This window comes from Squalius cephalus (assembly GCF_949319135.1).
Source record: "Squalius cephalus genome assembly, chromosome: 19".
Classification (NCBI taxonomy): Eukaryota; Metazoa; Chordata; class Actinopteri; order Cypriniformes; family Leuciscidae; genus Squalius; species Squalius cephalus.
This window is the reverse complement of record NC_137140.1, coordinates 19,457,565-19,473,875: the sequence shown is the minus strand read 5'-3', so window position 1 is coordinate 19,473,875 and position 16,311 is coordinate 19,457,565. Positions and strand designations below refer to the sequence as shown.

Here is a 16,311-nt window from a genome sequence, read left to right as displayed (position 1 = left end):
CCATGTCTATAATTTGTAAAGTAATAATTCCCCTGCAAAGACCTACCATATTTCGCCAAACACCGAGGTCCCGTGATAATATTAGTCCCGTGCGAATCGGCAGCTCTGTGATTTGGCGGGGTCGTTTATAATTTTTTCAAGGTTTTTGTTTTCTGTGTGTAACGGAGGCCAGCTAGTAGTTGCTGTGCGAGTAAACCTCACTCCTCTGATCTCAACAGGCGCTCTAGCGACAGACGCTAGAGGCTGCAGTCTTTAGCCTCCTTGTTAGAGCGCCTGACTCTCATGCCGGAGACCCGGGTTCGAGACCCGCACGGAGCGGGGTGTGAAGGACCCGGGTGAGAGGGGTTACATGTGCACTTTTTTATCCATCTTTTGTGAAGAATGGAGGCTGCGTTGGAGTGTTTTGATAGTATTTTGGGTGCTGGGTCATATCGCTATACACCATGATACGATAAAACTATACAATTTGCAGAAAGAGAGAGCTGAAAACCTTAAGAAGAGCAAAAGATGGAGATGAATGACATGTATAGCAACATGTGGTAAGGAACATTCTTCTGTTTATGATATATCATACAGCTAGACCTATAATAACGACAAGACATTTCCAAGCAATAGCCTATTGACATCATATCCAGAAGATTAGTCAGTAAATTCGAGTAAAATCACAGGCTTCGGTTATCCCGTGCGAATGCGCCACACGAAATTCAGATGTGGGTGGGTAATTTCTAAATCACACGAGGTCCCCAGATAATACTAATCCAGTGTGAATAGGGCTTAAGCAGACAAAAAAATGGCTAGGTGGTATGATGATAAATATATATTGTGATAATGATCAGTGAAGACTATGCAGTGATTTATGTTTATATTTGATTACATTATTTCTGTAGTATTTCATACCTGCAAAAGACCATTGTATCTTTGGCCCTGTTTACACCTGGTGTTAAAGCAACACTAAGGAACTTTTCCTCTTCGGTCGCCCTACAGGTTGGAAGCGGAATTGTCCATTACCGCTGTCATAAATAATTTCGCCGCCCGCAGCCTACTGTCACACGCACGCACGCACGCACGGTCACTGTTTATCTAGCACCGGCTTTGGAATGAACGATGTCCACAGACAAGGTAGAGTATGTTGCATGATTTCATGAAAGTATGATGTATTGCGACATCAGAAACGAAGAAAAACTAAATAATGACTATTGTAACGCTTGACGTAAAGCAAGTCAAATTTGTAGTTTTCCTATGTCTCATTCGAACTACAGAAACGCGACCCGGTTTGGCAAACTTGCATAGTGTGGTTATAGCAGATATAGGGCTGCAAAGCGAATCCAGAAGTGCCTTTCACCCTGTTACGACTTGATGAACCACTGATACGATTTTGGAAACATTATTTTAAGGTAAAAAATGTTCCTTAGTGTTGCTTTAAGATGCATTTCGTTGGATCGGACCACAAGTAGACGAGGGAAACACATTCCCGTTTACACCTGGTATTTTAATCCGTCTCTTTTGTCCACTTCTTGACCACTTCTGTCCTGATTTCTTCGAGGGGAGGGTCTATAGGCGGATAAATGTAGGGCTGCCCCCTAATATTGGACTAAACGTTAGTCGACGAGAAGAGGTTTAGTCGACCAAGATTTTATTAGTCGGTTGGTTGCTGAAAAATAAGTCACAAAAAGTACAATTTAACTCTTTCCCCGCTAGCGTTTAAAAAAAAAAAAAAAGTTGCCAGCCACCACCAGCGTTTTTGGTCATTTTCACAAAAATTTCATGGCCCCCACAATATTTTGTTGTATGAATGTCTGGACATGATATATATTAAAAGAAAGAAAATAGCTTATTCTAGTGTTTTTTTTAACACCCATCAACACCCATAATGCTTGCACAGTCCTATAGCACTTTCTGGGTCAACATTTCATTCAGTAGCATTAGCCATTTTGATTTATATGCTGCTTATTGTTGATGATAGCATTATTTATCATATATTGCTCTTTTCTGCTTATTTGTTTGCCTGTGTTTTGATCTAAAGATACTGTACTCGTTTAGGAGATGCGTAATAGTGCCCCCTACCTTATAACAGTGATAGCACAGAAAGCCGGCAGGGAAGCGTTTTCTCATAAATGGCGAGTTAACTCGTCAATGGCAGGGAAAGGGTTAAGGTTAATTTATTTTACAGTTATGATTGAAGAGGCAGGGTCTGTGCCGAGCAGAGTCTCTTTTTCAAGTTCTTTATTCTTCTATCGTCTCTAATCTTTGAGAAGGCTGTTCTGAAATGGAGCTGTGGACCATCTGCATGAGCCAACTATTCCTGCAATCTCGACACATATCTAATTGCCTCAGCTCAAACTGCAAAGCACACAGGGAAATAAATAAATCACCTCCAAAGATCAGGCGGCAGTTATCTACACACATGAATGTGTCGACTGGAAGTCCCCTTCGAAGGTGATGAGAGTGTTTATACATCAGGTTTCATGTGTCAGGTGTTTGCGCTAATGTCTTGCGCTTGAGTGCCAGTATCAAAGCGGCAGTACATTTAAAGCAGTCGTAAATGTTTCTCACCACATGAATTTAAATCACCCAAATGTTGACAGTAACTGGTTTTTCAATGGCTGACTTAACAGATTATCCCCTTTTAGAATCTGAGGGAACTCTGGAGTGTCATATTTGCTTGATTCAATATGAGCCCAGGTTTGTGGCTTCCCCGCTGAATGTAATTTATAGGTCAGGTTATGATAAGCTGCCTGTAAAGGCACAGCCATTGAAGAGCGTCAACACCCATTAGTGTCAGGCCAGAAGAGCAGGCAGACGATGCCATATGCATTACACGCCATGTCCTTCATGCAGCCTGTCTCCCCTCTCTGCTCCGCACGGGCTTCACAAGACCTACACCACTTCCTCCTCACCACTTCTTCATTGAAGTCGGTATGAAACAGAAGCTGCGATTGTCTTTTCTTCCCTTTTGTGACGTATATCTGAGTGAAAGGGCTTTTCAAAGAGGAAAAAATGTAGGGGGACTTGATTTGCTCCATGGGGAAATTATGGCATTGTTGGATGATTGTGATTTGCTACTGCTGTGATGTCATTTGAGTGACAGGTTGTCCCGCCCTCACGCCAGTAAACATTTTATTTTATAAGTGATTACTCACCCAAGCTGCTGCACTGCTGGATGATAAGATGTTCTTTTCTACCATGGTGTTAACAGTTATACACATGGCTGGGTGCTGAATAAACTCAGTGCCACGTTAAAAACAAACAAAAACTGTAGTTAGGGAGCAAATAAGTGTTGAAATACTGGGGTGTGAATTCTGAAAATGGGAAATAAATGGTTATTTTATGATATTCTGCATCTGCACAATCATAAAAAGTGTGTGTGTGATGAAGTGTATATGTGCAAGATCTAGATGTCTGCTGTGTTGTTGGTGTTGCAGGCCCCTGGCAGAGTCCTCATTAAGTGTCTGGATAGCTTGGGTGCAAGAGCTCCTCCGGAACCTCTGAGGATTGACCCTAAGGCTTTGCTAGGCTATTTCTGACTGCAGCAATGAGAAGAGGCTGCTGTTTGGATGGCAGGGATCCTTAATGATTTTATTGGCCTTAGTCTCGCTCTGCGTGGTGCGGTTATCCTGCAGGTTGGGCAGTGAACTCTCAGTGATGCATTCAGAGTCAGACCATAACACCTTGTGCAGGTCCTGTGTGGTGCAACTCACACAGTAGATCGCAATACTACTTGACAGGAGGCTATCAATAGTGCACCTGTAAAATAATATCTGTACCTTGGGGGCCATCCTGAACTTCTCCTGGGAATAGAGGCGTTGCTGTATCTTCCTTATCGCTTTTTTCTTCTTCTTTCGACTCACATGGACCTGAAGCATTCATCCTTGTCCTGTACAGTTTTAAGTGCTGGTGGCTTGCTGTATGTTTTTGATTGAGGGACTTACAGAGCTTGTAGACACATTCTACCATATTTCTCAATGGTGAAATATGTCAATGTGATATTTGTGAAATTTCACCCCAAAAGCATTTACTTACCCTTATGTCATTCCAAACTCAAATGGCCAACTTTATTCTGTGGAACGCAAAATGTATTTTTCACACAATGAAAGTGAATGGTGACCAGGGACTGTCAAACTCCAAAAATGACCAAAGGTAAAATAGAAGTTATGCCAATATATTTCAAGTTTTCTAAAACCATGTGTTAGCTTTGTGTAAGCTACAAATTGTTAAATCAAACATATACACTGGTTCAAATGTTTAGGGCCGGTAAGATTTTTTTAACCATTGTGCATCAATTTAAAGTTACTCTGAGGTCCTTAGAGGACAAAAATGTAAGTGTCAAGTTTGGGACTTAAGTTTGGTCTCATTTTAAAGACCCATAGCATTTTATTGTTGAAGTAAAAAACAAAAAACAGATATAGAGGTTTAAGTTTTATTTTATATAAAATATATATTTTACGAAACATGTTGAACTCTAAAACTGGTTGAAAATCAAAGCCGTAAATATAAACAAGTTGTGTTCCAAATTTGAGGTTGAGCATCTAAAAAAATTGGCTTTTTTTAGCAAGATTTTGTTTGGGCGCACTACCAAATTTTCCCCATTAGATGGCAGCAAAGCTCCACTGATACACACAGTGGTTGAATTTGTGATTTACAGTACAGGATAGTTTTTCTCTCTCAAATATTACACACACAATATTTTTATTACACACATAATTTATCCTCTACAGTAAAAGACCTGGGTGTTATACTAGACTGCAACCTGTCTTTTGAAAATCATATTTCATATGTTACAAGAACAGCCTTTTTCCACCTTAGAAACATTGCTAAGCTATGTAACATGCTATCAGTTTCTGATGCAGAAAAGTTAGTTCATGCATTCATGACCTCGAGACTAGATTACTGTAATGCTTTATTAGCCGGTTGTCCTGCATCCTTAATAAACAAGATACAGTTAGTCCAAAATGCCGCCGCTAGAGTTCTTACTAGATCAAGAAAATATGATCATATAACACCAATTTTATCATCACTACATTGGTTACCTATAAAGTCCCGTATTAATTACAAGGTATTGCTACTGACTTATAAAGCCCTAAACGGCTTAGCTCCAGTCTATTTAACGGACCTTCTATCGCCCTATAATCCATCGCGCTCTTTAAGGTCACTAAATTCAAGGCTTTTGGTCATACCTAGGATATCTAGGTCCACCAAAGGAGGGAGAGCATTTTCACATTTAGCTCCAAAACTCTGGAATAGTCTTCCGGATACTGTTCGTTGCTCAGACTCGCTCTCCCAGTTTAAAACTAGATTAAAGACGCATCTCTTCAGCCAGGCATTCATATAATACTTTTAATCTTACAGTTAAATCCGACCTCTAGTTCATAGACGCCAGAGGAGAACTGGCCCCCGACTGAGCCTGGGTTCTCCCAAGGGTTTTTTTTTTCTCCATCAGGTCACCTGATGGAGTTTTTTCGGTTCATTGCCACTGTTGCCTTTGGCTTGCTCAGTTGGGGATATTTAATTTAAAGGGATAGTTCACTTTGAGATTAAATTTTGGTATGTTTTAGCTTACCTGAAGGGCATCCAAGATGTAGGTGTCTTTGTGTCCGCAGTAGTTTCAATTTTGATATTTTTAGGTCAAACCGTTCTTGTCTGACAGTCATATCATGCAGGTCTATGGTCACGGTCTCAAAGAGCATGCACAGAGTCCAAATTAAAACAATTCCCCATCGTCCAAATTAAACAATTCCCCATCGTAAGTCCCCATGGCCTAAGACACGAAACGAGCAGTTTGTGTGAGAAAACGAACAGTATTTATATCGTTTTTACCTCTTATAACACAACCACGTCCAAGTGATCTGAGGGCGCGAGCGCATCCTGGTGTGTGTCGTGTGCGCAGACTGGTGCATAGATATATACACTAGAGGTCGCCTTGGCTACGGCAGTTCATTGGAACGAATGTCTTTAATGCGACGTCTAGTGTATATATATCTATTCACCAGTCTGCGTACACGTCACACAGCAGGATGCGCTCGCGCCCTCAGATCACTTGGACGTGGTTGTGTTATAAGAGGTAAAAACGATATAAATACTGTTCGTTTTCTCACACAAACCGCTCGTTTCATGTCTTAGGCCATCAATGTGTACTTACGATGGGGAATTGTTTAATTTGGACGATGGGGAATTGTTTTAATTTGGACTTTGTGCATGCTCTTTGAGACCGTGACCATAGACCTGCATGATATGACTGTCAGACAAGAACGGTTTGACCTAAAAATATCAAAATTGAAACTACTGCGGAAAAAAGACACCTACATCTTGGATGCCCTTGAGGTAAGCTAAAACATACCAAAATTTAATCTCAAAGTGAACTATCCCTTTAATCAATCAATCAACAATACTATTGATCAGCATTACCAAACGTGGACGGTTTCCACTAGAAACAAACATTGATGTATTATTTTATTTTAATACTGTGAAGCTGCTTTGATACAATCTGTATTGTGAAAAGCGCTATATAAATAAACTTGACTTGACTTGACTTGACATGACATACAACCCACACTCGGACATCCATACCAACACACTTACACAATTATAGTGGCATAATTTGTCCAATTTGCTCTATAATATGCAGAAGCAGAAAACAGGAATAAACCGAGAATTTGGCCAAACCTAAGAAAATGGCACCATCTCGTAAAAAAAAAACCAACAATTTAAATTTTGAAGCCTTGCCAACAGAATGAAAGCCTATTAACAAAGACTGCATCATTTTATAGTTAAATGGCCCAGGGATTAAAAATTGCAGTTTTAATGGATTACAGTTTTTGTCCTTAAGGTCCTGAGTGTAACTATTTTGTGTACCTAGTGTAAAATAATTTATTAAAGGAAATGGAGGCGAAATAGTAAAATTCTAACAAAAATACACACTTGTGCCAAAATGTATGCAGTAACACAGGCAAAATGATACTTTTTTTTTTTAAAGAAGTCTCTTTAGTAAAAAAATACTATAAAAACAGTAATATTGCGAAATATAATTACAATTTAAAATAACTGTTTTCCATTGTAATATATTTAAAAATGTAATTTATTTCTGTAATGGCAAAGCTGAATTTTTTTGCCGCTATTAATCTAGTCTTCAGTGTCTTCAGAAATCATTCTAATATGCTGATTTGATGCTCAAAAAACTGCTCAACAATATTGATAATAATAAGATTATTATCAACATTGAAAATGGTTGTGCGACAAAATATTTTCTGTGAATTATTTTTTTAGGATTCTTTGATAAATAGAAAGTTAACAGTATTTGTCTGAAATAGAAATCTTTTGTACATTATAAATGTCTTTACTGTCACTGTTGATCAATTTAATGCATCCTTGCTGAATAAAAGTAAAAAATTACTGATCCCAAACTTTTGAACGTTAGTGAATATTCATATATGTCACTTCAAGATGTGTCATGCCATAATTGACATCAGTGATGCAAAAGGAATTTATTTATGTGTCTTATAACCATTTCTGACACATTCCGTTTTAATATGTGCATATTCAAATCATAATAATTTAATGATAATTTTCAAAGAATAATGTAATAAATAATTATTTTTCACTTCTTTTATGGACCTTTTTTGTCATTTTTGGAGCTTGACAGCATTATATGGAAAAGAGCTGCATGAACATTCTGCCTAACAAACATTTTAGTGGTTTATGGAAGAAAGAAAATCATAGGGGTTTGTAACATTTTGAGGGTGAGTAAAAGAATTGTAATTTTTGGGTGAACTGTCCCTTTGCATCACCATTGAGTCATTGTATTGGCAATCTCGGGTTTTGAACAGCCCTGTCAGTCAATATTTCCTTCATTAAACACGTGCTGTGATCTCTTCAAGCCTCATTGGTGACCAAATCTGATTCTATTCCAGCACTCTCCCTCCTGCGTTCTGCCAGCCGTAAATGAACAGTGAGCGGCAGCATGTTGGACAAGCAAAGTTCCGCGCGATAATTGAAGGGCCGTTCCGTGATATCGACACACAATCCTTGTGAGCTTTCCGGTTCAAGGACTTCTCCTGGCTAGCAGCAGGAGAGATCATCGAGGGAGGTGATTAGATTTTGAGAGCACTGAACCTGATGCTTTCCTTATGGGGACTATAAAAACGTTTGCCTTGCGCCCGTAGCCTTGTGCTTGCTGTGGTGGGGGACATTTCAGAAGGTGAGGCGGAGGATTTCTCTTCCTTCTGTTTCTCCTTCCACATACGTTAGGCTTTAATTGCTGTTGAAAGCGGATAAAAGTGAAGTTCTCTGAGGAGCAGCTGCATATCAATGGGCTGACCAGAGGGAAATCAGTTCTGAAAGAGCCCTCTCTTCTCTGTATGTTTTGCTGATAGAGATCTCTTCTGGGAAAGATTTTAATAGGTTTCTGTGGGATTTGGCACTGCTGGGAGAAGGGGGGACCTGTTGAGTATGAATGTTACGTAATTCAGAGAGAAAGTCGAAATGAGGCTCAGATTCAGATATTGGGAAATGGCATTGATCACAAAGTAAGACTAGTAATTGACCTATTCACACCAAGAGCACAGAAAAAAGAAGATGCTTTATCGCTGAGCATTTTTTTACTTTTATTTTATTATTATTTGTTGAAGTAATTCAATCAGGAATGAAAATTATGTCATTTATTGTTAACTGATTCATTTATTATTAGGGGTGTAACAATAGCCTATATCGTGTCACAATATATCACAATACAAAAATGCAATAATATGTATCGTGGATAGTTCACCCAAAATAAAAATTACGGTGTGAGAAAAAAATTCACATTAAACTACTATATATAATGTTGAATATAATGTATAATAATGCAACGGGGGAATATTTGTGGGTTCTGATAATGCCAAATTATCTTATGTTACTAGTAAAAAGTGGCCTATACATTGTTTTAAATATATCTAGTCAGTGACAGTGCAAACATATTTGTCTAAAATAATTCTGTATTTTCAGAATCATGAATATTTTTATTCTGGTGTCATGTGCATTGGGTTACGAGCCCAAGCCTATTCATTTACACCCACAATGTAATATCAAATTTAGCATTTTAATCAACAGTACATTTTTTGTTAACCTTTTACCATATGTTTTGGAGTATCGCAATAATATCGTATCGTGAGTTCAGTATCGTGATATGTATCGAATCGGGGTATCGTTGCACCCCTATTTATTATAGACTTTTAATAAATTATTTAGTCATCTATATGTAAAAAAAAATCAAGATAAAAAAAGATATTGCACAGAGTTGTATGGACTACTTTTTTGTCGCAGTTTTTTTTTCTTCTGTAATCATGAAAATTATTAGCCGTGGTCACTTTGAACTTCTTATGGAAAATATCTGTGTGACGATTCTTTTTATAAAAATATCTAAAAAAATGTATTTCTAAAATTTTATTTCTATAACATTTTAGTGAGGTGCTCAGTAGACTAAAATCATGGTCTGTTGGTTTAGTTTTCTTTGTCTAGCATTCACAAAACTGCAGTCACTAATGCCAGCTCTAATTTCAGCTCCGCTTCTCATTGAGTTTCAAATTCACAGCAGGCAATTAGCAAGATGCCCTACTTGTCATATTAGAGGTAACCTAAGGCTGTTATTAACGAGCTTCAAAACTCAGTGCTTGACAGTCTGCCTTTACTTTAGAGAAATGTGGTTAGGATGCTTATTTTCCAAACGGAAACTTCGTTCTGAATCCTCAACATATTGCCTGCTTCAGTATTCTTTTGAAGATGGAAGGAGCCATTGAAGATAGTACTTATATACTATCACATGCCTCATGTCTGACGCTGTAACTCATTTTCCACGGAAAACCAACTGTTCCTGCTGTGCTCAATATTCCTCTTGAGGATTTAACTGTAGTTTTTTGTAATGTGTAGTCTTTCTGGTCCTGTTGTGCACAAATCATTTGTATATATAATATAATATTATTAAATATATAGAAATATAACTTTCTCTGCCTAAAATTAAGCTCTGAATGTCCTGAAAATAGGTTGCCATTTCATGTTGACTTTCTTAAATGAGGAAAAATCTCTTTTCATTTTTTCAGGAAATGCGTTCAGAGAAGAACAGGTTAAGGACCTCAAAGAAGCACTGAGAGGCACTGACCCCGACATTCCTCTTGTGTTCGTCAGCGGCAACCACGACCTTGGCAACACACCCACTCCGGACACCGTGGAGCAGTTCTGCCGTGACTGGGGCGATGATTACTTCAGTTTTTGGGTGGGTGGGGTGCTGTGTTTGGTGTTGAACTCTCAGTTCTTCTTCGACTCATCAGGCTGCCCTGAGTTAATGGAGGCCCATGAGGTCTGGCTGGAGAGCCAGCTGCAGAGAGCCATCCAGACCTCCTCCCGCCACGTGCTTGTCTTCCAGCACATTCCGCTCTTCCTCCGTACGCCCGACGAAGAGGATGACTACTTCAACCTGCAGAGGGGAATCAGAGAGCGCTTGATCCAGAGATTCAAACAGGCAGGTGAGAAGAAAACACTTGAGCCTTACACTTCAAACAAGACAAGTTGCAAGTGTTCGTACCTCATTTCATGAAGTATCGAAGTTTTTTCTTTCTCTGAGGATACCACAGTGTTTGTTAAGCCTGTCCCCAAAAATAGGTTAAATAGTAACCAAAATAGTTTTTTCCAACATATTTTAATATTTTTTACAGATTTAAACTGACTTAATTTGACAGTTTATTGCAACAAAACACTAAAACTGTTTCTTCATGTTGTCATAAGAACACCACCAGTAATTATATTGATTTCCAAATGAGCATTTTTCATTTTTGCTTTTACAAGGCATAAATAGCATTAATATTTTAGTTGCTCATTTCAGGTCAGACTTGACCAAAGTCAGATCTTGACCAAAAATTGATGCACTTTGTGATGGAAATGATTTCCATCACAACATTTATATTCATCAAGAGATGCATCATTTTCTGGTCAAGATCTTGTATTGTAAGAGTCCATCACCGTAAAGTCTCCTCCAGCAAATCCCAAAGACTTTCAGTGAATTTAAGGTCTGGACTCAGAGGTGCCAATTCATGTGTGAAAATGATTCTTCATGCTCCCTCCCAACCATTCTTTCACAATTTGAGCCTGATGAATCTTGACATTGTCATCCTGGAATATGGCCATGATCTGTCTTCCTACATGGTTGTTTAAGATATGAAAAGCTACTGCAATAATGATCCATTCATAAACTCTTAATCATTTGTCTATTTAAATCCAAACAGCAACTTTTTTCGTGTGACTTTGGGGCCTACTAGAATAGGTTTTCATTGTTGAATGTTAAAAAAAAAAAACATTTTTCACACATTTTACATTGTTGCAGCACCTCTCTTCCCAGTCTGTCAGTAACGCTCTGTTTAGTTCCGGTCTCTATGAAGCCCCTTCTTCCGAAAGCATAATGTGCTCTGATTGCTTGGCTGGACCAGTGATTGGACAACCACGTCAAGCCTGTTTTGTAAATGTCACGCCCTTCACGATAACCCCGAGTTTTAACACACTTCTAACACAACTCAACCAGGCCTCACCCCTTTTTTTGTGTATACCATTCCCTTGGCATGGAATAACTTAAATGAGGAATATTGTGACATGTTAATTCATGAAAGAAAACACAAGACTACAACCGAGGCATTTCATGGGTTTAAGAAACAGTTATTATTGATATTTGGAGTGATTTTGTGCTTTGTAACTTTGCAGACATTTTCATGCTCAAGCATAATGAGTCATTTTTAACTAGTCTACATAACACATCAGTGTAAAGTATAGTATTTTTTTATTAGACATTTAAGATATGTTTGTAGAATAGCCTGCACAATGAAATGAATGAAACCATGATTTTCCGCCTCTGTGATGCCAACCACACAATTATTAAAAAGAAGCCAAAATGATAAGGAATTAATTAAACTGGATTAAGGAGGATGGGTTAATAAATATTAAAGATAAGCCAATGAATGCTCATTGGTTGAGCGAAGTTGTAAACAAGTAGTAAGACTGGATAAGTTTGAATGAGAGGGTTAGATGTTCTGCTGGCATCTCGGCTTTGTTATCTCCACCAAAAGCATCTGGAACTCCATGACTTGAGTGATTTTTGCAAAGAGGGGAAGACTTTTTCCAATGACAATAGTATCCATACGGACAAAAAAGATCATTCAGATATTTATTTTTTTCATAGAAAAGTAAAAATGTTCATATTCAGCAAACCAATGAAAACTATAAACGTGCAGTTATCATTGTTTTTATTCAATATAATTGTTTTTCTTTAAAAAAAAATAAAAAAATCATGTACATACAGCCAATGTACATATATATTTATTTATTTATTTATTTATTTATTTATTTATTTTTTACTTATTCCAGAAAAATCCAGAAAACAACTGTTTTTAACAACTGTTAATATTGTAGGTTTCGGTTTTCTTATTTGTAACATCTGTTAAATTAATTGAATAGAAATACCGGTAAGCAATTTTAGATTTCTCAACTTTTAAAAAAAAAGAAGGGCAGAAATATATATATTTTTTTTTTGGTAAATACAAACAAGGTGTACAAGACCATGAAACTATTGGTGCAAGAATGCTGCAGTAAATGGCACATTTATGGCCACATGCTGGAATAATGCTTTTGCCTTGCCCATGGCTCTTTAATTATGCTGTGAGTGCCCTGGAGTGCTTTTCCAGGATGTATAATAAAAGCTTTACAGACAAGAAATATGCAAGTTGTCCATATACATTTTGGGATTCTATTATGAGAATGGACTCTATAAGAGGCATATTTTGCATAAGTTAATTATTGATTTTAGATGGATCGGAGCAGATGTTGTTTTATTTAACAGCTGTGCTGAAATACACAGCATACTTTACTCAATACTCTATTCTCGTGTTGATATCTAATGAGCATTTTTGGGGTTTGCAGTCCCTTTGCTTGAATAAAGATTTCCACTATTAACAAGCGACTCAATATTTTAGCCTTAAAGCATTAAATCTGATTGCTGTTCAAATTTGAAATTCCTACAGGATGTTATCATGTAGCTTCAAGAAAAGAGAAATGGCAGTGTTATTGTTACAACTATCAAATGATATGCTCCTCTAAATGTGTCAGATTGATTTACTTTCAGTTATACATATAGTAGTTCTGGCACCACAAACTATTAAACAAGCTGTGCTGTTTATGTAGGAAAAGTAACAAGTAAATCCACTAGGTTGTGGTTTATGTTAGCCATGAGGGGAAAAAACACACATCTTCCTTTGTTCCAAAGGTTAGTGTTCAAAAGAAACAATATATATTGATCTTTGTATGGCCAGAGAGATGCATCATGGTGCAATGATATTGAAAATTGATTTATAAAAATGGGCAAAACAGGAAGATTCAATCTCTCTAGTCATGAAAGATGTGACATCTTTAATATTAGATTTGAACTTTCATCTCTCCTTTTATACACACTGTGTTAATGGAAATGGAGTAGTGTGTAATGTAAATAAGTCGGGCACTGCTGTGGGTGACAGAGAGGGGCTTGATGCACATGCACTCCACAGCTTCCTTCGAAACGCCACTTTTACTATTTCTATAATTGCTTCTATGATCAAAACATGAAGAATGCTAAAATTAAAAAAATAAGCCAATCCTCCTGGATATCAGAGATCACTGTCAGAGGATAACTCAGCCACTGCCCACAAACTCGTTTTCATGGGCTCCTTGAGCTCGTAGATTTAATATCGTGCTGCAAATTATATTTTTATGATTTAAACCACATTTTCTAAAAGGCAGCAAGGCTTTGAGAAGATGATCCTTTTTTGAGACATCTGCCTTGGGGGAAAACATGCTGATCACTCCAGATGTCTGTTAGCTTTGAGGTTTGTACAGTGGGTGGCATTTGTAATGAATACATATACAGTAATACACAGTTCCTGATATCCTGAGCTGTTTACAGACCTATATTCCTCTTCTGTACTGACACTCTAATGCCCTGTAATGTCTGTCTGTCAGGTTCTCTGTGCTTTGTGATAAGTTTTATGTTAATAATTTATTCTTTTGTTGGTGTACAATGAACTAATCTTGTTTTCTGTCAATCCTGGGACATGAGCATAGAGTCTAGATGGTAGATCTCAATAACTGTGCAAAGTTTATTGATTTTTCTTTTTCTTTGTGAGTTGACAATTTAACAATTTGCACTGTGATGTCACAATTCATTCTAGTAAGAATAATATCCAATCATAAGCCATTATGAGCATGTTTTATTGAATATCAGGCCATTCATTGAAATCTCATAAGTTCTATTGGATGTTCTCTTAGTGAAAGGTCAATTGAAATGCCCTTAACCTCTTCCGTGTTCTCTTATTTCATATTTTGAGTAATTTGTGTATCTTTAGTGTAAGGATATGTTTAGAGTAAAGAACTCATATGTTTAACACATTTGTTTGTTACAATGAGTAAATACATTCCACACATTTTCCCTCTAAATGAGTCACAGACCCATAAGAAATGTATTTATGTATGTTTTGGTTTTACTTTGAGATCCATTCTTAAGGCTATAATCTGAGCACAGAAGATTGAGCTAGTATTAAGTGAGGTTTTTTTACAGAATGTTTGTGCGCTTTTTAAACACCCTTGATTGAATCTAAATTAGTACTCTTGACAACCGCACTAAACGCACAAGCAGAAAGGAAGCTTGTGCTATCTTAAAAGGCAACTTGTGTTTTTGAGCCCCCTATTGTAATGCAAACCATTTCATTTTAAATTACCATTCAACGTTTCCTCACACTGCCAGTGGTGCTATCTTGTAGTGTGTTAATTAGCAGTGATAAGCCAAGTGTTTCCTCTGCTATTTCAGCTGTCTTAACGCTCTCATTCAGCACACGCCAGTAGAAATGAGCGCGGGATTTGGTTAATCAACAGAAAGCTTGTCACCTGCTGAGAATTGTAGGTTAGCTGGCAAGCATGTTGTTTTTAGGTAGACAATGAAGAATAGTCTGTTTTGTGGAGGTTACAGTGTGATGGAGTACTTATTGTTATCAGATATCCTTTAGGAAAGGCTTGGCTGTGTTTTTGTGTATCTCAATGTCTTGCATCATTATAAGGAGTGTTTCAAGGGCATAGAAATATACTGTAACTAGCCCCGTTTGGCAATATCCATTTGGATATTATCTGATTGCAGTTTCTTCAACTCTGATGTCTTTGATTTGTAATTTGGTTTAAGGGAAATCGCAGATGGTAGAAAAATGATTTACTTTGTTGCACTCATAGTTTCTGGCTCGAATAAAAAAAAATTCTCCAAAATTGTAATGTATTTTCTATAACACTTCTGATTCAAAACTCAATAACGAATATTTTACGATGCGCCGATAATTATGTCATGTCCAAATAAGTTAAGTTTATAAAAACTAAAATCAATAGTTTTAAATGCTGCCATTAATTTAAGCATCTCAACATTTTAATGTACAGTCATTTAAAATCTATATTAATCTGCTAAGGATTCATTTTAACAGTGTTATTAAATTAGTGTTCTTTTAAGATTAGGTGAATGTTAGGTGATGGCAAAAGTAGTCTACATGTAAAATTTGATGAAATGAACATAATTAAAGGGGTCATGTCTTGATCTTTTGACAAATGACAAATAAGAAGTCTTTGTACCGTTAAATAACAAAGAATTTATTTAATCAAGCTCCAAAAACAGCTCGTTTTGATATTGCGGGTAATCTGTGACGTCACATGGGCAAATACACATGCATGTGACTGCCTCCAGTGCAAGACATCAACAAACAATTACATTTCATCGCAGTCGCTTATAGGGTTACTTCACACAAAAATAAAAAAATATCCCTTAATTTACTCATCCTCAAGCCATCCTAGGTGTATATGACTTTCACCTTTCTGCAAAGCACAATCAGAGTTAAGTTAAATAATATCCTGTCTCATCCAAGCTTTATAATGGGAGAGAATGGTACCAAAAAGCCCCAAAAAAGCACATCCATCCATCATAAAAGTTATCCATATGACTCCAGGGGGTTAATAAAGGCCTTCTGAAGTGAATCAATGCATTTTTGTATGAAAAATATCCACATTTATAACTTTATAAACTGTAATCACTGGCTTCCGATAACGCCCATCTGTGTGTTCACGAGAGAGTCTTTGGTGAGAAGTGACAAACATCATACGCTTATGTCATACACCAGAACTCGACTCTCTTGTGAACACGCGGACGGCCATTACCAGATGGATGCACTTTTTTGGGCTCAAAATCTAAGGTACCATTCACTCCCATAATAAAGCTTGGAAGATCCAGGATATTTTAAATATAAA

At 37.3% G+C, this 16,311-nt stretch overlaps 1 protein-coding gene across 1 annotated transcript in view; it reads left to right on the top strand.

Annotated features, from left to right (window-relative positions):
* The window catches only part of cpped1 (calcineurin-like phosphoesterase domain containing 1), a 30,483-nt gene that overhangs the window by 4,551 nt on the left and 9,621 nt on the right, over nt 1-16,311 (top strand). Inside the window, exon 3 of the mRNA XM_079851887.1 lies at nt 10,068-10,490. Within this exon, the coding sequence (XP_079708013.1) occupies nt 10,068-10,490 (423 nt within the window). The remainder of the gene's footprint in view (nt 1-10,067; nt 10,491-16,311) is intronic.